Source organism: Tenrec ecaudatus, chromosome X (assembly GCF_050624435.1).
Source record: "Tenrec ecaudatus isolate mTenEca1 chromosome X, mTenEca1.hap1, whole genome shotgun sequence".
NCBI lineage: Eukaryota > Metazoa > Chordata > Mammalia > Afrosoricida > Tenrecidae > Tenrec > Tenrec ecaudatus.
The window spans coordinates 16066520-16093206 of record NC_134548.1 but is presented as its reverse complement, the minus strand read 5'-3'; the positions used below and the strand labels follow the sequence as shown (position 1 = coordinate 16093206).

The 26687-nt window shown below is 42.8% G+C and overlaps 1 protein-coding gene across 3 annotated transcripts in view; it reads left to right on the top strand.

Annotated features, from left to right (window-relative positions):
* Window positions 1–26687, top strand: part of SH3KBP1 (SH3 domain containing kinase binding protein 1) — a 424275-nt gene that overhangs the window by 227919 nt on the left and 169669 nt on the right. For all 3 annotated transcript variants that reach the window (XM_075538783.1, XM_075538782.1, XM_075538784.1), the window contains one exon: window positions 4428–4633. In XM_075538783.1, the coding sequence (XP_075394898.1) occupies window positions 4428–4633 (206 nt within the window). The remainder of the gene's footprint in view (window positions 1–4427; window positions 4634–26687) is intronic.

Sequence of the window (26687 nt, the reverse complement as noted above, 5' to 3'; positions counted from 1 at the left end):
AGTCATAGACAGCAGTTTTGATTATATAAGGCTCTGGGGGGTAGAAGATAAAGGATAATGGACCTACATTTTTACTGATTGAGTCATCTCCTGCAAAGATATGGTTACACTGTATAATTGACTTAATTAAGGAACCTGATCAATTGGATTCTCTCTGGTTAATTGAGGTTTTCCCATTCATGAGTTAGGATGTCAAAATGGCTCCGCGGTCAAAATGGGGCATAATCTGCTGTGCTGGGCAAGTCCTGATTCGGGGAGCTCAGTGCCATCACTATTGCATGGGGACTTTGGGCTCATTCTGTAATATTCTTAATTCTGCCTACTGGTCTCTAATGAATTTTGCGGGTAAAACTCTTGCAGCGGATTCATTGAAGGCAAGTTCAGTTAAAGACTCTTCCTCTTCCTTCTTTTGCCATCATTTGCTCCCCCTCCCCCCTCTCTTGTTTTTCTCTCCCCTTCTCTTCTCTCATTCACTGTCAGGAAAGACTACCTTTGAAGGGACAATTCTGTACCGAGCTGCACCGGGAAAGACGGAGGGCCACAGACGCTATTACAGTGAGTGACCGTAACGGCAGGAGGCAATTGTAAAGCTACGCTCTGGGTACTTGTGTTTTTGGATGCAGCTGTGCTTTTCCTGAGCTGCCCATGCTTATGGCAAGTGTCTGCGTGAACTTCCAACCCAAGGACATGTCCTTATTTTCCTGAGATAAGTGCCATCTCCTTGGTATTGCAACAGGAGCATTCTCACCACCAGTCCCTGGTGCTTCTTGTTTGCTTTGTGGCTCTTTCATGTATGTGACATGCGTGCATGACCCATGCGTGCAGAAAAGGGAATAGTAGCATTTGCCATGCCAAGGGCTTCTGGGGAGGTGAAAGACGGCTTGCTTTGGAGATGCCAGCCTCTCATGTTACTGCTTTTTCTGAGGGGGCCATTGACAACCGTAAATCATTTATCCATTGCGTGGTTCACAGAAATAAGATTCTGGCAGGGAAGTCCATGCCAGACCTGGTTTCAGGCAGGACCAATGTCTCCCCTTTTGTGCCTTGAAAGAAGGCTGCCACATGTTGCAGGGGAGGGAGATGAATAAGATCAATGGGTTAATCTCATGAAGTCCTTAAATAGTTCCTACCACCTAGTCAGCACCAGAGCTGCATGTGTTCAAGTCCAAATAAGTAAAGTGCCTCTCAGATCCAAATTGCTAGAATCATAAGGGAAATTACACAAACATGGTCAATTGTATCACCAGCAATAGCAAATTTGAGGAGGCTTTGTTCGTTTTTCACCTTGAAAGTAAAAAGGCTCAACTTTGTGCATAGATATACTCGTAAAAGTGATGCAAGAGAATGTTTTGGCAGGAACAGCAGAGCCATGCTTCTCCAGCTGTCTGTGGTGATGTTGATGTTGCGTTCCATCCCTCCAGGAACGGAAACCTGGCCCTTGTGCACATGGCTGCTGTACAGGCAGCACGCCTCCTTATGGAAGTTGGATGGCTCATGGGCTGGTCAGTGCCGTTCCAGTAGAGGAGCCACTGGCCACATGGCTGGAAGCCTCACCAGTCCACCTTGCTGTACACCTTTCTAACACACACAGTCAGCATTGACCTGGCTGTATCCCTAAGGAAAACCCTCTAAATACCAGTCCCAGTCCACACACCACACTGGGTTCCCCGTCTGGGAGTGTCACCTGGCATTTGAGCATGTCATGGGGACATTTTAGGGATCATGTGCGGTGGGGGCACTCACAACTAAATGATGCAGCCCCAGCTAGACATGAAAATGGCCAGGCATTCATTTTTCAATCCAGCTAGAAGGAATTTGATGTGCAGTCATTTCCCTATCCTTCCGGGTCAGATACTTAACGATTCCCGTTGAAGTGCTCTAATCAGGCTACCAGACTTTCCAGAAGAAAATCTGCTGCGTATTTCCTTCCAAGGTCAAGCTTGTGTAGTTGAAGGACTATGCAACCTCTCCCCATGTAGGGTAAGGAGGGTTTCTTGCAGTGATTCACCTGAAGTTAGTAAGATGAGCCTGGCAGGCAGCTCCTACTGAAAAACGGAAGCACGGTTAAACGTAGGATGGCAATAACGGACAACATTACAGTTCTAGTTAGTGAGGAAAAAAAAAAAGAACCTTTTAAATTCCCCTCTTGAGGAACTAAAGCCAATTTACCCTCATCCATTTTCCTGCCACCTTCTGGGGCAGGGGAGGGGCAGTTCCTTTCCATTAACCCAGTGGTTCTCTACCTTCCTAATGCTGCAACGCTTTAATACAGTTCCTGAGGTGTGGTGACCCCCAAACATAAAATTATTTTCGTTGCTACTTCATAACTGTAATTTTGTTATGAATCGGGTGGCCCCTGTGAAAGGACGTTTCGACCTTCAAAGGGGTCGAGACCCACAGGTTGAGAACTGCTGCATTAACCATTGCTTTATTCTGCTCTCAAGTGGGCCTTTCCAAACCAGAAAAGAAAAAGATACACAAGCCATTTATCACATTAGAAAGAATCCATACGGCAAAATGAGAACATGTTAAGGGGGAAATGACACAATATTTAGACTCCACAATTATATCTCCAGCAGGGATAGTTCCAAAAACAATGAACAAATCAGTACTGAGTGGGTAATGAAACTAGAGGCTGCTCCCTGTTTGCACACTCAGAGCCAGGCCTACACACTGTGGCCGGGCTCCTTGTCAGGCCAGGTCCCTGATCAGGCTGGCTGGATTATGCCCTTAGCCTCTGCCCACGCTGCTGTTCTGTAGTTCATTAAAAAGTACACCCGGATCTTTCCCTGCCCCACCATTTGGCGCGTAAATGTCATTTTATTGAAGGCAGCAGCAACAACACACCAGACCACTGCTTTAAGAACTTGATTGTTGAAAATTGTCTGCAATTTTTAATGACCTTTCTATATTTGTCTTTCATTTGACAGTTTCTTCCTGCTCTGAGACTTCCTTATTTGAATGGCTTCAACATTTTATGACAGTTTATGTGAGCAATTATTTGGTGTATCATTCGTCTGTGCTGGGAGGCCACCTTACCTCTAGGAGACTATGGGCTAATCTCACTGCCAGCAGTTAGCCAGTTGTTTCCTCCTCAGAGCAACTCATAGGTCAGAGTAGAACTGCTCCCTAGATTTTCCGAGACTGTCCATCTCTATTGGAGCAGACAGCCTCATCTTGCTCATTGGCTCATAGAGAACAAAATTTGATAGTGTGCATTCATCTCAAAGGCATCGCTACCACCTGGCGATGTGCAGGAACTACCCAGGAGGCTTTTCGAGTCGGGTTTAATGACAGAATTTAGTGTCCCACAATGACTGTGTCCGCCTTACCCTTTGATGGGGTAACTGATAGATTAACCACCCAGGTACCAGTGTGCACTCCGAGATGAACTAGGCTCTTCCCTTTAGGACATGATTGGGCAGAGAAAGCCTGGGGCACGAGGCATCTGGGGAGGTAAGTGTCCTGAGTTGATTGCTGATGGCTTGTTGATGACTTTCATTACAGACCATAAGAGGTCAGAGGAAGGGTGTCATGTACCCAGAGTTCTTCTTTTGGAAAGGGATTGAGTGGGGGTGGGTGGAATGGGGGGTGGGCGTAAATACGTGATGGTGTTCAGAGGCAAAAGAGCTTGTGGCGGGTGGGGGTAGTTCTGGCTGCTGGTTTCGTTTCCCTCATCTTGCTAGTGAACCCATCTTAGTGTCAGATTTAGTTTCATGCCGTCCTAGAGAAACACGCCTGCATGCGTTTATTCTGTGTGAAGCCATTCAAGGAGATTTAATTCTTTGGCAGTCATAATTTTGTGTGGTTTCTTTAATTGCTAATTTGTTTAAATGGCTTTTAGCTTTACAGTTTCCCTTTAGGAAACGTTACTTTCCTTGCTAATTGCTAATTGACATGAGTCCTAGAGATTGGAGGTACAGTATGTGGTCCTGCCTGGGCTGGGAAGGGAGGAGGGGAGAAGCAGGGGGCGTGGGGAGCCAGTGGTGAATGGACTATTAGCACACAGACTGTGGCCAAACAGATGCACAGCTGAGCAAGCTCCTGCTGAAGGCCAGGGTGATTCCATGTGCAAAAGAAAATCTACTTTGAAATAAGATTTTCTGAAAAGTTGCTTCTATTTACTTCTTAAAAGTAAAGCCTGGGTAGGGGCTGGGGCGGGCGGAGATGATTAAAGAAAACTCAGAGCCACTTCTGAATACAAAACTCCAGTGCATATTATTGTTGTTTCTTAAAACTGTGATAAATCATTTCATCGGGGCCCCTTACAGCTCTTATAACAATCCAACCATCAGTTGTATCAAACACAGCAAATGATTCTTGATTCAGTAACACAGGGAGAGGTGGTCTCTAGCTGGTCGGGCAATGCTTCAGGGGTAAGAGTCATTTCTGAGCTCTTTCTCTTCCCAACCCTCCCATCTTGGCAGGTTTGCGGGAAACCACAGGCTCTGAAAGTGACGGTGGGGACTCCAGCAGTACCAAATCCGAAGGCGCCAATGGAGCTGTGACAACTGCAGCGATCCAGCCGAAGAAAGTGAAGGGTGTGGGCTTTGGAGATATTTTCAAAGACAAACCCATAAAACTAAGGCCACGGTCAATTGAAGTAGAAAATGACCCTCTCCCCATGGAAAAGGTATGCTTAACAGTTTCTGGTATATTTCATTGCAATGTGGTGTACCCAAACATTACACATGGTAGGGTTCAGGGTGCCTTCTTCTTGGGGGCTTTGCTCCCTCCCTACCTTATCTCTCCCTCTGGGTACCCAAAGCTGGAGCAATAGTCTACTGTTTGCTGTTTCAAGGCTCCTCCGTTTTCCAGGGTGGCTTTTCCAGTGGAGTACACGTCTGTCTTTCTACCTTCCCAGCAAAGCCCCTCCTGCCTGGCCACAGTGAAACCGAATCAGTGACCTTGACCCTTTTCAAATACCCACTCGCTCTCCGCATGCATCTGTCTAGTGCTTTGCGCTTGGGTGTGTTGACTAGTTCCATTGTAGAGAAAAGAAATTGGGTGTTTCTCTCTCAGGTAGTTCGGTGAAGATGATTTCAGACTGCTGAGAGGAAGTGTGTGTGTGTGTGTGTGTGTGTGTGTGTGTGTGTGTGTGTGTGTGCGCGCGCACGCACGCGCGGAGTGAGCGGAAGAGAAGCAGCCTGCACCATGACACCCTGCGTTGTTCTCATCAGGGAGCTAACTGGGTTTTTTGTTTTTTGCCTCTGGTTTTAGGTTGGCAAGAGGCAGGCAGCTTTGTGTTGCTCCTGAGTACATCGTTGCCACGGCAACATACCTAGCACCATCCAGGCTTGTGGCTGTCAGTGATGTCTGCTATGGCCCACTTCTGAGCATTCTCCCCTTGCTTAGAATTTGATAAGCACTGTGGAATTTTCCAGCTAGGAATAAGTAGCACTCACACTGTGCTTATGGAATATTTGTTAATTCGATTGAGTACTAACATTTTTGCTTTGACATTTGTGCCAGCAGCCTTGGGAGATGGGGCAACATGGTGAAAGCAGGGTCATAGGTGTCTTTGAAATGTTTTCCATTTTCCAGTTCCGTGAGGTGAATGAAGTTTGAAAGGTTGCGTCATCTTCATCAGCTGTAGAACTTATGCTGCCCCCCCACCCCGCCCCTCACCGCAGCAAACTCTCCTAGTGTCATCATGCCTTAAAAATTAACTTTAAAAGGGAAACTTCTGCCCTTCGCCATGAATAAGGCAGGGAGAATAGATACTTAAAAATTAAGGACAGTTCCATTAAAGTTGTTCATTTTCTTGAAGCTTCTTTGTTTTTGCTAAAAATCAATATACTAGCGTAAGCAAAAAAGCACTGCATGCGCCAGTTTATTCCAAACAAACCTGTTTAGAGCATGTCTCTACAATCAGTGGATGGCTGCAGACAAGTTGTCTCAGTAATAACACTTGTTGTAATCCCCTTAGGGTGCCTTTGTACTGTGGGAAAAATGATTTTGAGACCAGGGTTAATATCAAATTCATAACAAAACTCAGTGGACATCTTCCCATACCATTTAAACTGTGCAGTAAGCTCACAGGAGTGCTGCCCCACATAAAACAATAGTTTTCAGGTGGATCAGGCAATCATTTGAAGGAAGGCCGGGAAGACCTCAACGGTGAATTCCAGGCACAGCAGCAGAATTCTTTGGGGGAAGGGTTGTGTTAGTTAAGACTCACAGTGACTCCTGTTATACAACATGTTTGAACCCATTATTGCAGCCACTGGGTAGGTTCCTCTTTTTTGGTTCTTCCTCTTCTTTGCCGACCCCCTAATTTAACACGCATGATATCCTTCTCCAAGGACTCGTCCCTCCTCAAAACATGCCCAAAGTACGAGAGAGAAAGTCTTGCCCTCCTCACGTCTAAGGAGCATTCTGGTGGTACTTCCTCGAAGACATGTTGGTTTGGTCTTATGGTAGTCCGTGGTACTTTCTCCATTCTTTACCAGCACCACCATTCAAATGCACTGATTCTTCTCTGAGCTTAGTGCTTCCTTATTCATCGTCCAACTTTCACAGGACTGTGAGGTGATTGACAATACCATGATGTGGATCAGGCCCACACTAATCCTTAAAGTGACATCTTTGCTCTTGAACGCTTTTGGAGGTCTTGTGCAGCAGAAGTGCCCAAGGCATTATCTTGGGTTTCTTGATTGCTGCTTCTGTGAGTATTAACTAGTGGATGTAGCTTTCCTTCATTTTATGCAAGTGGTTTAAATGAACCAAACCACTGTTTGGCCAGTCAACAGTTGTAATTTGTTTTATGACCCTTTGTCTTATTCTTCCTTGTGTAGGGAAACATTGTGTTATTGCTTCTTGCCGCTATTGATATTTGCTTGAATTGATCATACTAAATTGGGCTCCTGTCAACAAAAGCAGTCAAATATAATACTCCCAAGTGTCTGCATCATTGCATTTCTCCCCTAATCCCAGAACCAAATGCCCAACTGCCTATGTGGGCATCTCCACCTAGAGATCTTCAAATCCTGTCAGCTACTCCAAACCTGGGCACTTTGTGTCACACACACACACACACACACACACACACACACACACACACACACACTCCCTGCCCCCTGGTGTCCCTGACTCCTACCCCATCCTAGTTCCCATCTATCAGGAAATCCTATGAGCTTTGTTTCCTGAATATTTCCAGAGCCTAATCACTTCTCCGTACCTCCCACGGTCTCTGGGTATCTCTGCAGGGCCCCTTCCTGCTCCCCCTGCCCTTACAGCGCAGCCAGAGGTAACCTTTGCAGACCTATGTCAAGCCATGCCACTCAGCTGCTCACTCCCTGCAGAGGCTTCCTACTTCATTCAGAGCCCGAGTGGCCTAGGGAACCTGACCCCTCTTACCACTCCAACTTTTTTTCCCCACGGCTGTCCCCTCGCTCACTTCTTCAAACAGGTCACACATGCCCACTTGAGGGTCTTTGATCGGCAGTCTCTGCTGCTGGGCCCACTTCTTCCCTCTCCTCCTTGAAGCCTCTGCTCTGATTGCACTGTCTAGGGGATTCTGAATCCTGCTTCCTCTCCTCCACACCTCTCACATTTTGGGTCCTCCAAGGCATGCTCTACTTTGTTGTGGTTGGGTGCCATTGAGTGGATGCTGACTCATCATGATGCCATGTGTAAAAGAGCGAAAAGGGCCCATTTCTGCCCCATCCTCACAATGGTTCTTATATTTGAGCATTGTTATAGCCTCTGTGTCCATCCGTGTAGGCGTTATTTATTTGTTACCATGTTTACAATTTATCTTGGTCACTGATGTACATTCTGCGCTATGTTCTCAGAACAATGCATGGTGCATTAGCGATGCGCAGTAAATATTTGTAGAATGTATGATATTAAAAATGATTCTGGCATCATTCATGATGATGGACATCTATAACATGAGGGGGTTGAATGAGATAATTTGTTAGTATGAGGGGCCTTCAAAAAGTGTGGGAAAAATAGAATGAAGAGATAATGGAATGTTTACTGATCTTTTTGAAGGCATGGATGGTTCGGTCGTAGAATTTGCATCTTCTCTGCAGGAGATCCTGGTCCGATTCCAGGCCAGTGTGCCTCTAGCACAGCCACCCCCATTTGTCAGTGGAGGCCTCTGTGCTTGTCTGATTGCAGTGGCACTTCCACACTCAGATGGACTAGGAAGAACGTCCAGATGCTCTGCTAAAAAATCAGCTCCTAACAACCCAATGACTTATAACCATCTGATCTGTACCTGATTCCAGGGCAGCATTTTATTCTGATTCAGTTACATAGGGCCTCACTAAGAGTCAGGGTTTGACTTGGTGTCAGCTAAGAACAATTATCTCCCTCTGTCATAATGAAGCAAAGAGAACATGGATCATGTTGGTCTTGGTCACAAGAGATTTCCACTTTGTCAGAGTAATGTACCTAGATGTGCATGCGTGTCCTGGTTCCTGATTTGTTTGCATACACAACTGTGCTGGCAGCTCCCTCACACATTTCTCAGTGTGAAGCCTCTGGGGGAACATAACTGGCTCAGCCTGCTTTCCTGGTCGAGGATACTTTTTACGGCATGTCAGAGGACTTGAAAGTTTCCACGCCTCCCTGTTGTTGGGGTCACAGATACTTGAATAGATTTATGGATCCGTTCCGTTAGTGTCCAATTTGGCACAGAGCCGATGAGTGGGATGCGGTTTTATTAGTGCCCCACCTGTTTCTCATCACATTGGGAGATGGCTTTCTGTTCAAGATTTATGTTTAAGGAAGACCGCTTTCTTTGAGAATCAATCTCATAGCTTGGTTTTGCAGAAGCATTTGTTAGGAAGGCCACAGGTAGGTCTTCCACTCAAACTGTGACAGGTGGCATTTGTACCTGGGCAGCTTAATACCTCAGAATAAAAAATAAGGGAATTTGACCATTATTAACAGCAATAAGCATCATATGCTTTCCATTCAAGATTGCACAGTATTGAGATCATTGACTGCTGGTTTCCCCAATATTGAATCCATATCACACTACCTGATTGAGCTAGTGTACTTCCATTTCTTACCAGGGAAACTCTCCCCCTCCCTGAATAAAAGACTTGTGAGTGTAGCTATAAGAAAGGACCCCACTTCGGAATCTTTCTAATACTAACTTATGAACATTTTTAATGTACTGTTTCACTGAAATATTTGTAGAAGGAATGATGTAATGCCTGGGACTTGTTCCTAATATTCCAGGAGATAGAAAAGTGGGTGCGGATATGGAAGAAACAGGCTTGGTGTTATGAGTTAATTGTTGGAACTGGGGGGTGCCTCCATGGGGATTCATTATACTCTTATTCTGATGTGTGTTCAAAATTTTCCTTGATAAAGGGTTACATAAACAAAAAAGAATCTTGGGGAAGGTAACATGCCATTTAAAGATAACTGTACCATATTAAAATAATGGAAAGCATATATGGTGGTTAACGATGAACCAAGTTCACTATCATAAGAAGATGGGCATGGTGCCATCATCCTAGCTGATTCACCAAAACAAAGTCAGTTAGCCACAGTTGGGCCATCTGTGAAATTTGAATACAAGGTGGTTTCAGACAGTTGGAAAAATGGAATGTAAGACCCATGAATTTTTTCCAAAAATATTTGAAGCCCCCTTGTACTCTTTATTATTTTTTAATTTATAAAAGTATTATATTATTTCATGTTTTATCTATATACACACACACACATTTTATTAAGGGCTCTTACAGTTCTTGTAACAATCCATGCATCAATTGTATCAGGCACATTTGCCCTTGTACTCTTTAGACCTATCCTACCTCACAGGGCTTTGTCTTTTAATTCAATGATTTGCAGCTAAAAGTGCTTTGTGCATTATAAATTTAACTTATTTCAACCAATACTCATTGATAGCAATTGACAACAAAAGGTCCGTGGGCAGTACAAGTGGTTCATACGCAACGGTGATAGTTACATCATCTATTGTCATAATTTGTGAAGGGGTGGAGTTTAGCCTGTCAGTCAGGTCGCAGCTTGATGACCTCCATTGGATGTGCTAAGGAGATAAATAGCTTGAGGGACACACGCTCACTCCCTTTGAGACATGCTTGCTGACAAGACACATGGAGCTATGCTAGAGCTGGAGGAGCCATGTGGAGAGATCCCTGCCAGCATTGAGATGCCTCTACCACTACTGGATCCAGAAGACTTTCCACCCACTGGCCTGTGATCTTCCTGCATTCGGCATCATTGAATGGCTGTGTGAGTCCAAAGAGGAATTTATAGGCTTGATCTGGACTGGGTTGGGAAGTTTTTTCAGTATTCAATTGCTCTTGTATATGAAGCTCTTTCTTTTTTAAAAAAATCATTTTATTGGGGGCTCTTACAGTTCTTGTAACAATCCATATACCAATTGTATCAGGCACATTTGCCCTTGTACGCTTTGTCTTTTAATTCAGTGATTTTCAGCTAAAAGTACTTTGTGCAATATAAATTTAACTTATTTCAACCAATACTCATGGATAGCAGCTTTATTGACAACAAAAGGTCCTTGGGTGGGACAAGTAGTTTATACACAACTATTAACCTAAAGCTGGAAGGTCAAACCATACCGGTGCTGCAGAAGAAAGGCTTGGAGCTCTGTTGCCATAAATTTTTCAGCCAAAAAATCCTATGGAACACAGGGTTACCATGGAACACAGGTGGTTGCCATGAGTCAGAATCTACTTTGATAGCAATGGGTTTGTTTGGTTTGGTTAATGTAGTTGGCCCAGCGGACATAATGGTAAACAAGATCAGGTCATTGACTTTAGGGTGCTGCAGAAAAGTAAGCAATCAAGGTGATACCTTAGGAAATACTATGATCAAGAAGAGAACATAGTGCTGTGAAGTAGGAGCCCTTGGCTATGGCTGGAGATGGTGTGTTGTTAGAGAGTCTGGAAAATGTGTGCGCGCACATGTGTACTTAGTTCCTACCAGATGTGATGTTTAGGCCTACAGGAAGTGACATGTAAGCTGAGAACCACGAGTTCAGTGGGCATTCATTAAACAAAAGCATAGAGTAAGCAAGGTGGGATGAGCAGCATGTATAAATGCCTAGAGCATAGCGTGTAGAGGCTCCAGCAGGAAATGAGGAAAAATGAAAACAGGAAAAAGCAGGGCCAAGATCATGAGATGTGTTGAGGCATTTGGACTTGTTCTTAAGGGCAATGGGGAGCTATCAAAGAATGTGAAGCAAGAGTGACATGATCAGATAGGTAGTTCGGAACCTTATTCCAGGTTGCAGTGTAAGGAAATTAAAATTCAAGAGGAAAGTGATGGAAACTTCTATTGGCTTTTCCAATAAATAACTCCTCCCCTCAATATAGTTTCAGGAGACTTGGTGGTGCAGTGGCTGAGTACTCAGCTGCTGTCTGAGTACTCTGCTACATCACAGGAAAAAGATGAATCCATTTGCTTCTATAAAGATTTACAGCCTTGAAAACCCTGTAAGGAAGTTCTACTCTATCTTTTAATGTTGCTAATGAGTCAGAAATGACTTAAGAACAATGAATTTGGAATGTAGTTTCTAAATCCAATTAATAAAGGGACTAACAGATGAATAGTCAATATCTTATTTGTACTCCTCTTTTTCATCAGTGATAACCAGTTGACCCAGCAGTGTTTTATCAAGAGGTCATCCTTTCTGCATGGCACAGCCAAGTTCGATGACTGTGCATATGAAGGTCTATGTCTAGACTCTGTTCTGTCCTTCTGTTTGTCCTTGTGCCCATACTATGGTGTCTTAGTTACTGTAGCTTTATAATAAGTCTTAATGAAACCTGACAGTGTAAGTCCTCCATTTGTATTCCTCTTTTTCAAGATTTCTTGGGACTATTCTTGGCCACTGGTATTTCCATATACATTTTAGAATCAGCTTATCAATTCTCACATGCAAAACCAACACCCCTCCCGGGGTTTTAATTAAGATTATATAGATTTTATAGCTAGCTTTGTTAAGAGTTGATACCCTTGCAACACATGAGCATGGTTTATCCCTCTATGTAGGTTTTATTTCATTTTGTAAAACTTCATCAAGCTGTATACTTGTGAAGGAGCCCTGGAGGCATAGCGGGGTAAACATGAGACTGCTATTCACAGGGTTCAAAAGCTGCTCCAAAGAAGAAGGTGCTCTGCTTCTGTAAAGATATGCCGCCTCAGAAACCCTATTGAGCAGCTCTGCTGTGTCACACTAAGAGTTGGAATCGCCTTGATGGCAGTGGGTGGGTACACTTGTGATTTGCACCTATTTTTGTCTGTGTATATATTACAGTAGTATTGTCGATGAAAACCGAGTTAAAGAATATAGGTTAATATGAGAGCCCAGTGGGCCTGCCAGCTAATCCCTTCAATTAGACAGCCTCACCCTCACAGTGTCAGTAGCTCTGAATGACAGCAGGTCCATGTGAGATGGATGGATTCATAAAGAAAGCCAGCTCCCATGAAGAAGGAGGAGGAGAGCTGGGGGAAGCGTACCCACAGTGTTTTCTTCCAGATTCACTATCGGCCGAGTCATCTCAAGAGAGAGAAGTCAAAACCATTAACAAACTCATGCAGGAAGACTGCAGGAAAGGAACTCCTTCAAGAATTTCTTCAGACGGAGACCAGTGAAAAACCAAGATCATCTCCAAGATTGCTATTTGCCCAGCCCAGAAAAAAGAACTGCTTGTCCCAACAACTAAGGGAGCGAAACTAGAAGTGACCACAAAGCCTGAGTATGGGAGAAGGTAGCCTCAAAAAGCCAGCATCAGTCCTACAACTCACCCCAAACCAAAATCCAATGCACTCACCAGCAAGTCAGTTCCAACTCATCAACGCTATAGGAACAGAGGAAAACTGTCCCATAGAGTTTCCAAGGCTGTAAATCTTTATGAGAGCAAACAGCCTCATCTTACTCCCATAGAACAACTGGTGGGTTTGAACCACCAATTTTTTAGTTAGTAGCCTAGTGCGTAACACATTTGTACCACAGGAGCTCATTTAAAACTTACTAGAGAATCTGAAATGTACCTACTCATGTGTAATACCTGAGTGGTTAGCAGGTCCACAGATAGCGACAGAGAAGAGACCAGCAGTATTCCTGAGAATCAGGTCCTTGCTGGGCTGTCTTCTTGCTTCCAACCTGATCTCTAGGTTGATGACCCACAAGCTCACATCTATAACTCCCTCCAGAGCACCAGACTTAAGTGAAATGATTGTTTTCCTTCTGCATTTTCTACTGTATTCTACAACTAGGCATTTAAAAAAATCATTTTATTGGGGGCTCGTACAACTCTTATCACAATCCATATAGCCATCCATTGTGTCAAGCACATTTATACTTTTCTTGTCATCATCATTCTCAAAACATTTTCTTTTTACTTGAGCCCTTGGTATCCGCTCCTTTTTTCCCCCTCACAAACCCTCGATAATTTATAAATTATTATAATTTTGTCATGTCTTACACTGTCCAGTGTCTTCCTTTACCCACTTTTCTCTTGTCAGTCCCTCAGGAAGAGGATTACATGTAGATCATTGTGATTGGTTCCCTGTTTCTCCCCCCACCTTCCCCTTCCACTCCTGATAACTCTACTCTCATTATTGGTCCTGAGGGGTTTAGCTGTCCTGGATTCCCTATATTTCAGCTCTGATTTGTACTAGTGTACATACTCTGGTCTAGCCAGATTTGTAAGGTAGAATTGGGATCATGATAGTGGGGGAGAGGAAGCATTAAAGAACTAGAGGAAAGTTATATGTTTCCTTGGTGCTATAGTACTCCTTGATTGGCTTGTCTCCTCCGTGTGACCCTTCTGTATAGGAATGTTCAGCTGACTACAGATGAGCTTTGGGTCTCCACTCTGCAAACCCCCTCATTCACAGTTATAGGATTTTTTGTTCTCTGATGCCTGATACCTGATCCTATCGACACCTCATGAGCACACAGAATAGTGTGCTTTTCCATGTGGGCTTTGTTGCTTTTTAGCTAGATTGCTGCTTGTTTGTCTTCAAGCCTTTAAGACCCCAGATGCTATATCTTTTGATAGCTGGGCACCATCAACTTTCTTCACCATATTTGCTTATGCATCTGCTTTGTCTTCAGCGATCGTGTCAGGAAGGTGAGCATCATGGAATGCCAGTTTTAAAAAAATGTTCTTTCATTGAGGGAGTACTTGAGTAGAAGCCCGATGTCCATCTGCTACCTTAATACTAAACCTATCAATATATGCACATAGATCTATTTCCCCATCCTCCTATATAATATATTTACATATGTAAATACATGTATTTAGACCTCAATCACTGCCCTTTGCCTCCTTGTTCCTTCCTCCTTTTCCTTGCCTCTTGCTCCACTATCATGTTCAGCCTTCATTTCGGTTTCAGTAATTCTTCTTGGTTGCAATGCCCTTGACCAAGCGCTACCAGGCCTCCTACACCCTCCTTGCCACTGATTTTGGATCATTTGTGGTTCCTTTGTCCCTGGGTTTGTTAACACCACTTCCTTTCCCCAATCTCCCCCTCTTCCATGTCCACCCTGGAACCACCAGACCGTTGTTTTCTCCTTCAAATTGTTTATCCAGCCTGTCTTATGTAGATAGACCTGCAGAGATAATAATATGTACAAAAACAAGACACAGCAAAACAAAGCAACAAAAGAAAACAAAATAATGACAGAAATAAAAGAAAAACCCATAAATAGTTCAAGGTCTGTTTGCTGACCTTTAGGAGTGTTTTCAGTGGAGTTTAATGGGGTGCCACAACCTCGCCCCAAAGTCCATTTTTGGTATTCCCTGGGAACTTCAATGCTCTGTTCCCCTTGCTGCTCTGTTTAATGGCCTTAGTGTTTCACTTCAGTGTAGTGGGGTCAGATTGAGCGCAATTTCTGTACTGTGTCTCCAGTGTTGTTCCCTGTAATGCTATGGGTCAGTGAAGCACATCGTGTGTCGTAGTGGGGCTGGCCCTATGGTCTTCTCTGTGCTTTGGATGCTCTGCGTGGGAATATCGTCATCATCGGGGCTTTCCTATGTGCTCTGATCAGACATGTCACTCTCCCTGAGCTGTGCCTTCAGTGCTGTCCTCTGAAGTGAATTCTTCTGCACGGAGGGAGGGCTGTCTGCATAGTTGGGATTGGGGCCGGCCCTTCATTCCTCTATATTGGTTCCCTGCTTCATGCCGGTGTGTTGCATTCACACTAGACATTTTTCTTGACAGTCTTTTTCTCAACTTTTGTCATCTTGAATCACATTTGTAGAATCATTCTTGCTTAAATGAACGCTTTTATACTCTCAACATTATAGCTTTTACTTGTAGCAAAGAATTAAAATGACAATAATTTACAAATGAGAATCACTAGTCACCTTTCATTTTTTTAAAATCAGCTAAATTACAGTAACATAAGTTTTAATGTCTTCACACATCTATCTGCTGATCTTTTTATTTGTGAAGCTGAATACTTATGTATAATTAAAACATCTAAACATCTAAATTGATTATCTTAGTTCCTTAAAATTGAGAGATCTCTGTCTGAAATCCCTGTTGTTAGGTGCCATCTGTTTCAACACATAGTGACCCTGTGTACACCAGAATGAAACTTTGCCGGGTCTTGAGCCATCCTCCCAGCCAGTGCAGGATTTTAGCCCATTGTTGTAGCCACTGTGGCAATCAGTCTCATTGAGGGTCTTCTTTTTTGTTCACTTCCTACTGCACTAAACATGATGTCATCGTCCAGAGACTGCTCTCTCCTTGTAATATGTCCAAAGTGTTGCCATCCTCACTTCTAAGGAGTATTCTGACTATATTTCTTCGAGTTACATTTGTTAATTCTTCTGGCAAGCCATGGTATATTCAGGGATCTTCACCAACAGCAGAATTCAGATGAATTAATTTCCCTTTGGCTTTCCTTATTCAGCTTTCCCATGCATGTGAAGCTATTGAAAACAACATGAATTTGGTCAGGCACACTCTAGCCCTCAAAGTGTTTTTGTTTTGTTTGTTTTTTTTAACATTTTAAAGAGGTATTTTGCAGTAAAGTCTAGAGGACTAGAAATAAGCAGTGTGGATCTTCAGAAGCTAACAAAGAATTCTTTGACCAATGAAACATTCAAACCTTGTGATTCTCTGAGGCCCAGACTATAGGATGTCCCTCATTTTGATGAAAATATGTGATTATATGACAACTCGTGAGCTGATAGAGAACCCATGGGTCATAATGAACAGACAATATTCATATGCTCACTGATTGACTGTGCTGAATGAAGTGTGTGGGACTTTCAGATTTGTATTTCTGTTTTATCTTCCCCCAGAGTGCCTCTGTTAGGTTAATTTCCGTCTTTGGAAAAAGTAAGGGGGAGGAAAAGTGAAAGAGAAATAGTATCTTAAAACAAAACCAAAAACAAACAAAAAGAGCTGTAAGAGCCCCCAATACAATAAAATAAAAAAGAGGGAACTAATATTAACGTGTTACTCTTGTGTGCCTTAGGTGCTGTTTACTGTTGTATATATCCTGTGCGTATACTTCCTAAGACACTGTGCATAGGGCATTGGCTAAGAAATGTTGAATTGCAGTCAAATCATCACCAAGAATCTCATTTTCCTGGAGGTTTTAAAAAGCATGTTTTTTAGTATTATGATTAAATGTCACCAGAGAAAGATGAAGCTTTCTGCTCTAGTAAAGATGTACAGCCGCAAGAACCCAGAGATAAAGTATTACTCTGTCCTGTAGGATTCTTAATCCAAAATTGATTTGATGGCACTAGTTTGTTTTGTTTTGATGGTTGAATGCAGGCCAGACAGGGAGGTTCAAGTACCAACTATGCCTCTTCTTAGGAGGAGTTATTAAGTCTCTCAGTGCTTTCAGTTCCGCCTCTGGAAAATTCAAATAACGAGCAGACCTGCTGTAAGGGTTGTGGTGAGAATGAACTAGCACACAAAATGTTTAGAATAGTGTGTGGTAGGAATACTGTGCCAACTATTCCAGTAGGAACATGTGGGCAGAGTTTGATTGGTAAAGCTTGATTGGAGGAAGACTGAAATAAATAAAGGTAGCCAGCATCCCATTTCCCTCTTGCTCTCTGATGACCTGACCAGCATGCTGCTGCTTTAGCTAGTTTGCTGCCTCAACCTGTGTGGTACACTACCTGTGGGGCAAGCCAACCCATGGATCGTGTAGATCAGCGGTTCTCAACCTCTGGGTCACAACCCCTTTGGGGGTCAAACAACTCTTTCACAGGGGTCACCCGATTCATAACAGTAGCAAAATTAGTTATAAAGTAGCAATGAAAATAATGTTTATATATATTATATATATATGAGATATATATCTTAATTGTCTTGGTTTTGTTTCTCTAGAGAACCCTGCCTAACACAAATAGTGCCTGGCATATAATAATAATTTGGGTAATGTTAGTTGTTGTTAATATAGTCATTTTTCTTATTATAATAGAAGCACAGTAGTAAAGAATAGTATACTTTCTTTAACTTTTTATTATGGAAAATTTTCAATGTAGAGTAGGATGAAAAGTATCCTAAAAACAGACCTGTTGCCAATGAGTCAGTTCCAACACATGTTGCAACCCTATAGCATGGGAGAACTGTTTCGTAGGGATTTGTTGGCTATAATCTTTATGGAAGCAGACTACCACATCTTTCTCTGGCCGAGCCACTGATGGGCTCGAGCCTCTGACCTTTTCACTTAGTAGGCCAGCGTTTGTTTCATTACTGCGCCACCAAGGTTCCATGGATAGAGCATTATAAGGAACCCTTCTGTATAGCTGGCCCTAGCACTTTCCCACAGTAAGTTCTGGTTTGTGTTTTGATGGTTACAGTTGCAAACAACTATTTGATTTGGGGTACTAGACAGACACCCAAGCTTTTAGGAAGGTGTGCTGAGAAATCACGTAAAACCAAATTAATCTTTTATGTCCATTTATATATCTCAGAAGAGAATGGCATTGACAAGCTGTGAGGACTTGGATTTCTCCATATCTGTTGTAGCAGTTTGTTCAAATCACTGCCTTAAATATCAGCCACTAGAAATTAAGCGCCATGCATTTGGGACTTTGTGTTTGCCACCATTGTGTTTAAAATTTCTTGTCAATAGTTGGTAAACTACAGTTGGCCCTAAAATATTTGTTGAGTAGATGGACAAATACAGTGTTTTGTCCTGATCTAATTGAAATTGCAGAGGAAGACTCATTTCTATTTGGGTCTGTTTGTGATTGAACTACAGATTTACTCATCAGTTCATTCATTTCATCCAATTATTTACTGAAGCTTTATTGAATGCCTTTTATGGACCACCAATAACTGTTCAGGAATTTTCTATAATGAGCTAATGGGTGGCAAGCCGTTTGGAAAGCAATTGGCTTTTTGGCATATCTAGGAGCTGTCCTTGTCTAATAAGTGCAGTTTTAACCCAGCAGGTTATTGATTTGGGATAGGGTAGATATGATAGTGTTTACTGAAATGGAGTTGACACTTCCTCCCCCAAGTCAACACTTGGAGTAGCTGGTATATACAGACCCTGGGTTTAGTGTTTGCATTGTCTCCGTATCCGAGAGAAGTAGGTATATATAGAAGTCACTATAATGCAGAGGTATGTCCAACACATCCCTGAAAATAGAGTAGAAAGAGCTACTACATTTCCTGCAGGTCCAAAAGGAAGGGAGATCTCTGCTGGGAAAGTGATATATGAGCAAAGTGTTCGGAGATGAATGGGTGAATGGGGATTAAGAGTAGGGATGGTGTGCATGTAGACCAGGAAAGGAGGTGGTTATGCTGAATGGGATGGTCAAAGGGTAGGTTTGGCTGGAGTGCAGGGAAAGAGGTGGGTGGCAGGTGTGGGAGGGAGCCCACTGACAAGTTGCCCATCTTCTGGGTGGCCTGGAAGTTAGTTAAGTCCAGCAGCAGCATGATCAGATTTGCATTTTTTAAAGATAACTGGGGAGGCACAGTGAAACCAGGACTGGAGATGGAAGAGGAAGTAGCTGGGAGAGTTGCCAGCCCTGAGGCTCTGTGGTTGATGACTAATTGGCCAGGCCCCAGGAACTTCTAGTAGCTCTTGGAAAGGGGCAGATGGGCCCACCTCAGGCACACTCTTTAAGCTGGGCCACCGTAGCCAGGGTTGGCAGCAAAACTGACAGAAGAGCCAAGTTTCCTTTCAAAGAAAATTCTTTTGTGTATTTTGGTAACCAAAAAGACAGGAGTCAGCATTGGACAATCTTTGTTACTAGATAGGCTAAGGCTATAAAGATAATTTAAAAATGAAATTGGGAGGGCCTTGTTGAAGATATTTGCATACATACAAATAGTCACATATGGATATAATTCATGCATATATTTATATATGGGGGTACCCCCCCAAAAAACGGGGAAAACTCTGTTGGGCGTAGTGTGCATTTTTCCTGCTAGGCGAGCATCAAGCAACTTGTTCTGAGTTAGTGCACCCAGTGGCATCACCTGGGAAGGTTCTCTCTAGTCACAGTGAATTTTTTTCGCAAAAGCAGTTTTGCTCACAACCTCATTTTTTTGTGATGGCTGATTTAAGAGAACAGCATGCGGCAATTAAATTTTGTTCCCTGCCTGGGGAAAGAAATATGGTATAAACTGTTGTGATGTTGAACACAGCTTACAAGGACAACTTCCTGAACAGAGGAAAATGTTGACAAAATTTGTGCACTTGTGCTCAAAGACCAACAAGGGACCATTGAAGAGATGGGGAAGTTATTTGGGCTGTCTTGGAGCACAGTTCAGCAAATTTTAACAAAAGATTTGGGAAGGAGAAGAGTCTCTGCAGTGAAACTTGTGCCTCAGGTTCTGGCTGAACAGGAAGAAGAGCCTTCAATGGGAACATGCTGTGCTTTGAAAGAAGAGTCCTGAAGCAACCCAGACTTTTTCCCCAAGGTCATTACTGGTGACGAGGCATGGTGCTATTCTTATGACTCTGAGGCCAAACATCATTCAAGCCAGTAGAAGATGACATCGTCATGTCACCCCCCAAAAGCTTGCCAAGTGAAATCAAAGATCTAGACAATGCTCATTTGTTTGTTTGGGGGTTTTTTGTGTGTGAGAGGGGGGGATAATGAATTTGGAGTTCATTCCACCAGGTCTGACTGTTAAGCTTCCTATTTAGAGGCTCTGAAAAGACTGCATAACAGTGTGCAAGAAAAAAAGCCTGACTTGTGGCAGACAAGGGACTGATTTTGCCACCACACAATGAGCCTGCTCATGCAGCCATCTCCGTGTGCCAATTTTGGGCAAAAAACAGCATGCCTCTCTTTCCCCTCACACCTTCCTCACCTGACCTCACTCTGTGTGACGGCTCTTGTTTCCATAAATGCAGAGGGACATGAAAGGACAGCGATTTGAGGATGTAGAAGAAGTGAAATAAAAAAGGAGGGAGGTGTTTTGCTGTCAGCCATCGACACAGATGAGTTTGAAAAATGTTTCCAAGAATGGAATTGCAGATTTGACAAATGTATTAAATGTAATGGAGAGTACTTTGAAGGTGATATGGTTGTTTTGTAAAAAATTTTAAATACATAGCTTTGGGGGGAGGGAATTTGTTGTTATTTTGGGGGTTACCCCCTCATGTATATATATGTGAGCATTCACTAGGCTTATCTTTATAACTAGGTGAGTCTGTCGTCATCGTTGTTTTCATTGCTGTTTTTATATAAATTTATTTTCAAATAATTTAGATGTTCACAATAGTTGCAAAGATAGTACAAAGAGTTGAGTTCTCTGAGCCCCATATTCAGCTTTCCCTGGTGTTAACATCTTACATTGTTATGGCATGTTGGTCACATCTAATGAGTCAATATTGATCAGAATTATTAACTAAAGTCTGTGCTTTCTCCCTCTTTCTTTCATTTCTCCCAGTGTCCTTCTGTTCTAGGAACCCATCCAGGATAGCACATCACACTTGGTCAATCCTGTTTCCTTAGGCTCTTCTTGGCTGTGATAGTTTCTTAGCCTCTGTTTGGTAGTTTTGTAGCATATCAGGCAGGTGTTTTATAGAATGTCCCTCTACTGGGATTTTTCTCACAACTCCAAACCAAACTCACTACTATCAAGTCAATTCCATCTTATAGTGACCCTATAGGACAGAGTAGAACAGCTCCTGTGGGTTTCTGAGACTGTAAGCCTTTTTCCAAAGCAGACAGCCTGGGATTATCCCATGGGGGGCTGGGGACTAGTAGTTTTGAACTGCTGACTTTGTGGTTAGCAGCTCACTGTGCCACCAGGCCCTCTTTTCTCATTATTAGACCCAGGTTAAGGGTTTAGGGGAGAACAGCCACATAGGTTAAGCTTCGTTTTCATCACATCAAGCTGCATACTGTCAATATAACTTAAACCATTTTTGATGTTGACCATAATTGCCCGGCAGAGGTAGAGGTTGTCAGGCCTTCCCACTGTAAAGTTACTGTTGTCCACACACCCCTTTCCATACTGTCCTCTTTGGAAGGAAATCCCTGTATGCAGCTCATGCTTAGGGGTGGCACGCTATGTTCTAGTTCCTCGAAGGAGGAGAAGCTACACCAATTACTTGAAAAATTTCAGCATGGTTCTGTTTTCTCCTATACTAATTAGGTTTTGAAAAAGTGTTTTCTATCCTCTGAATCCCAAGTGTTAACTTGCCGCACTTGTATCACACTTGTCATTTACTGCCACATTCGTGTGATTGTGTGATATATAAACAGATTGATGTCGTGTTAACTCTAGTAGATTATTAATTTGAGGATGAGGACAGAGTCTTCATTCAAAGCTCCACACAGAATTGAACACACTGCAGGTAGTTGATAAATATTTAGTAAAAGTTGTACATTTAGTTTAATTGAAAAAAAATTATATTAACCATGACCAATAACTGGCATGGGACATCATATTCTAACTATTGCTACAGATCCCTGATGGCACTGTTGGGTACACATTGGCCTGCTAACTGCAAAGTCAGCAGTTCAAACCCACCGAGCACTCCAAGGGAGAAATATAAAGCTGTCTGCTCCCCCATTTTCACAGCCCTGGCAGTTTTCTATAGGGTTGAGATGTGTTGGGATCAACTCGATGGCAGGGGATTTGGTGTGGTGTTTTTTTACTAGAGGAAGGTGATAAGGTGTCCCGAGTTGTGAAGTCATCTTGATTCTGTCATAGCAAATACAGTGCCTCTTATGCAGGCTTTTCTCTAAGCACTGATTCAGTCGTTGTGACAATCCTGCATGTCCGTACTGTTGTCGTTCCCATTTTATAGTTCAGGAAACTGAGGCAAGCAGAAGCTGTGTAAATTGTCTGAGGTCATACAACTGAGAAGTGGCCCCACGAGGCATCTGATCTTAGATATTTTGGCTTTAGAGTTGTTGACTCATCACCATTGGGTTGTAAATTCATTGAAATGCTGGTTAAAGTGGCAGTACATTTGGGAAAACAAGCTTGTTACTTAAACCCTTCATTCCGATCATTTAGGACACTCCTGGTGACATGGCCGGCAACACTAGTGCAGAATGTTTCCATGGAGAAGTGTTTCTTTAAAGCACAGCTATTTTTCCTTCCTCAGTTTTTTCCCCCTTAAATGAGTAGTGTAACTAATTTATTATTTTTTTTAATCCAGGCATTTTCATGATTGCCATCTCATACATGAATCATTGCATATTCCTCACTTCCCAATCTTACTGTCTTATGAAAGATGATTGTCTGTTTAGTTCCTCGCTGGTGTTTTCAAACAGAAGAAATGGTCATTGGGTCTTGCCAAATAAACGCTCCTGAAGTGTGAGCCTTGTTTGAATGGTCCTACCTGTGGGCCCCACAGACAGCCCAGATCCTGAAGGGATAAGGCCAAGGAGGAGAGCTTCTTGTGAAGCCACACAAGCCATGAATTGGCCCTGACTTCCTGAACCATAAACAAATGCGAGCTTTGTTCTCATTGCTCATTTGGTCCCAAGTATGACTCAGGGTTAGGCTGGGTCCTGCAGGCTCTGTGCCTTTGGCTGGTGGAAGGAAGTGGGAGGACTCTGGGCTAGTTCTGGGACCTTTTCAAACTACAGAGAGGAGGCTGACTGCATGATGGGAGAGGAGGTATTTCTCTTTTGCTTTTAGAGATGTAATAAATCCCCTTAATTTGTATCTTCTCTGTATGCATTTACAGCAACACTTGTAATGAGTGTGCACTGGTGGGTTACAGGGATATGTGTGCCTGGCAGGATCCCACCCGGAAGGGGGCTGTGGCTTGGCTGAGGAGAAACCCCTGAAGGGAGAGATTCTTTTTTAAAGCCAACTACTGCACGGACCGATTTCCCTAGTGAGACCCCCCCCCCAACCTCCTCCGTCCCCTCTGGTCAATTCGGCTATTAATTTTTACAGATGTTTCCAATTTCTCTGTCTTGGGTTTTCATGTGCTCTTACTGCAGAGAGTCATTCAGATGGGCAGTTTGCATAAGCAGTAACTGTTACACCATGTCACTGAGATGTTGAGCAATTACAGATGTTGGTGCCGTAAACAAGTCCAGCTTGATTTTCAGGTTAGCTGAAGAGAAGACTCTGTCCAGGCACAGTCAGCCAGCTGTGTGGCACCTCACTCTGGAGGGGCCGGAGTCTTGGCGTTTTCCTCGTGAATGGAGAAGCTGTGAGTAGGTGCTGTTGCACTGGTTTTTATAGAGTTGAAGGTATTTGGCTAATTTTGTAGCAGTGAGCATTTATTTTTATGTACTCATACATCTTTTTTGTAAAGTACAAAATTATTGGACTTTCTGAGTTTGCTGGTCGTAGCTAGTCTTGTTTCTCTCTGTGAATTGTTCATATTTGTCTGTCTAAAAGCAGAAGTCTGTCATTTTCCAAACACAGACTAAAACTCCCTAAATAGACCACAGGATAAGTAAGACTTACAATGTGTCATGTGTCCTTTGCATTTCTGTCTGTGAGAAAAAAAAATTTAAGGGGAGACGTGATCATGCCTGTAAAATATATCCCTCTTTGTCTTTTCCCTGTCAACTTTAACTTCTAATATTTTCTAAAATTAATCACAAAGGGGAAAATAGTGTGACAAAAGGAAACACATTATTTGAAGACATTGTTTTAAGAGCCAGAGAACTTCTTGAAAGGTTTTTGAATGGTGTCTCTTGCTTGCCTAGAAGAACGGAGGCAGCTATGTGAGGGGGAATGCTGGCAGGCTCAGACTAAAATAAAAAGATAGTCTTCTGCAATGGCTTGAAAGACTCTTCCTAGTCTCTCTTATCATGAGGAATTCCATGGAAAAGCTGTCTTTAAATGTGCTGGTCTTGTTGTTGGATGGCAGCATTTGGAGTCCTGAGAAGTTGCTATTCGATTTAGGTATTTATAGATAAAATGAAGATGGTGGCTCTTGATTTGGGCAATGAATTGAGACATTATTGACGCTAAGGTGGGAAGTATGAGAACATGTCATCAATGGCCTTGGGGGTTCTCTCCAGAGCTCTTTGGTCCTCTCAGACCGGTGCCTGGACGAGAGAAAAGAAAGGCAGCCCCTACCGGGTCTGAAATGTTCTGCCATTCTTCCATGTCCTATATACTATTTGTCGCACTGCTGAGGGCTCATTGAGCCCTCTGCTTATTTGTTTCTCAAAAATGGAAATAGCTCTGTTACTTCTCTGATTATGGGAGCTCTTTGTAGTAATAATAATTATTATAATTATAGAAATGCAAAGCAGAATGGGATGAAGAAATAAATAGAAATCACCCGTAATCCTATTATCCAGGATTACTAGCATTTTTGTATGTCTTCTTCCAGGCATTTTTTTTCTGAGCCTGTATGTGCGTGCACATGTCATTCTTCATACGATGATGGGGCTGTAATTAATTGTCTTTTATGATACTTAGAGTGTTACGGGCTCTCCCCTCTTTTTCTGTCAGTGTCAAGGAGACAATTTAGGATCTGCCCCCATTGTGCAGCTTGTCCACCATCTATTGAACCAGTCCCTACTTGTTAACTATTTCTATAGCTCCCAAATTTTAAATATTAAAAATAGCATTATTACATATAAACTATTGGACCTTCTCTAATTATTTCCTAAGGCTAAAGTTATTTTTAGAAGAGGAACCTCCAAAGCAAAGGTTGATTTAAATCATCTTGGTTTTGTTTCTCCTGAAAATATACCAAACATCTGGTATAAAATTCAGATGGAACAAAAGTAAGCCTTTTTAAATCTCAGACCCTTAGTTTTACTCCCCAGTGGAAATCCCCATAAAAACATTCTGTGTACTCTTCTAGAAATGTCAAATTGGCTTTTACTGTGTGTTACTGTTGCCCTTGCTAAGGGGATGGAATAGTATTCATTTCATCTTCGGATGAAGAAGCAGCGAAAGGTCTCTTGGCTAAGAATCCCCATTAATGAGCTGATCAGTCACATAATCCCAAGAGATTGCTGACTGCCTAGGTCTTCCTGTTCCCACAGCCACTGAAAAGAAAAGGAGTGGCGTGCCAAGGTGGTCACTTGGTTGTAGAGGTTTAATGATCACCCCAGGAAACCATCTCACTTTCCTCATCTAGTTACTTGACTCGGTTCTCACAAATGTATCTGGATTGGGTGCAAAACCATTATTTTATGAGGGAGGAAAAAAAAAGGAAAAGTTCTTCTTGTCGCTGTTGATGATTTTAAATGCCAGTAGATTTATCTTATGCATGGGGGTAGTGAGTGATTTATCTCCTCACTTTCTGACCTGGCTGGCTCTCTGTGTACTTCAGCATAAGTCATCTTTGATACAATTGACATTTTTCCATGAGGTGAGCTGCAGTACCTACAAGTATTCATTTGTCCCTTTTATTGCTCATTATTTCACAGTATTTCTATCCTGGCATTTGCCGGTACTTTTGGGCTCCTGAAATTCAAAGTTTTAAAAATGTCTATGTGACCGTTAAATTACTCATACTTGTGCACCTAGATTGTATTAGTCTCCCTAATATTCTCATTAGTTGTAAAATGCTATTTGACCAACTGAGTTTCAGTGGGATGGAGTACATTTAATGCTATATGACAGCAGTTCTCAACCTGTGAGTTGCAACCCCTTTAGGGGTCGAATGACCCTTTCACAGGAGTCGCCCGATTCATAACAGTAGTAAAATTACAGTGATGAAGTAGCAACGAAAATAATTTTATGGGGGGGGGGTCACTACAACATGAGGAACTGTATTAATGGGTCGCAGCATTAGGAAGGTTGAGAACCACTGCTATATGAGAACAGGCAACTAGAAAAGAAGCCATGAAGCTGATTCTTACGGCATGATGGTGTGTCTTAAGAATTCTTTAGTTGAAAGCATTGATACCAGAGATAAATTGGTTAAGCAACCACTTATCCGGGCATTGGAGGCCATTTACCAAGTACAATCTGTGTTAGTCCAGGTAGATTAGAGAAACAAATTCATAGAGACTCATGTGAATAAGAAAGAGGTTTATATACAGACTTCAAATGCAGGAAGATCATAGGCCAGTGGATGAGAAGTCTTGTGGATCCAGTGGTGTTGTAAGCATCGCAGCGCTGGCAGGGGTCTCTACGTGGCTTCTCAGGCTTCAGAGGTCTGGTTGCTTCAGGGCAGGTCCATGTGGCTTCTCCAGCTCCCAGGGCATAGCGCAGTGTGTCTTGTCAGTAGAGCGTCATCTGAGGGAGTGAGGAGAGAGAAGTGTCTCCTGCCTCCAAGGAGGAAATATAGGAGTTGTCAGAATTCTTCAGGGAAGGCCATGCCCACATAG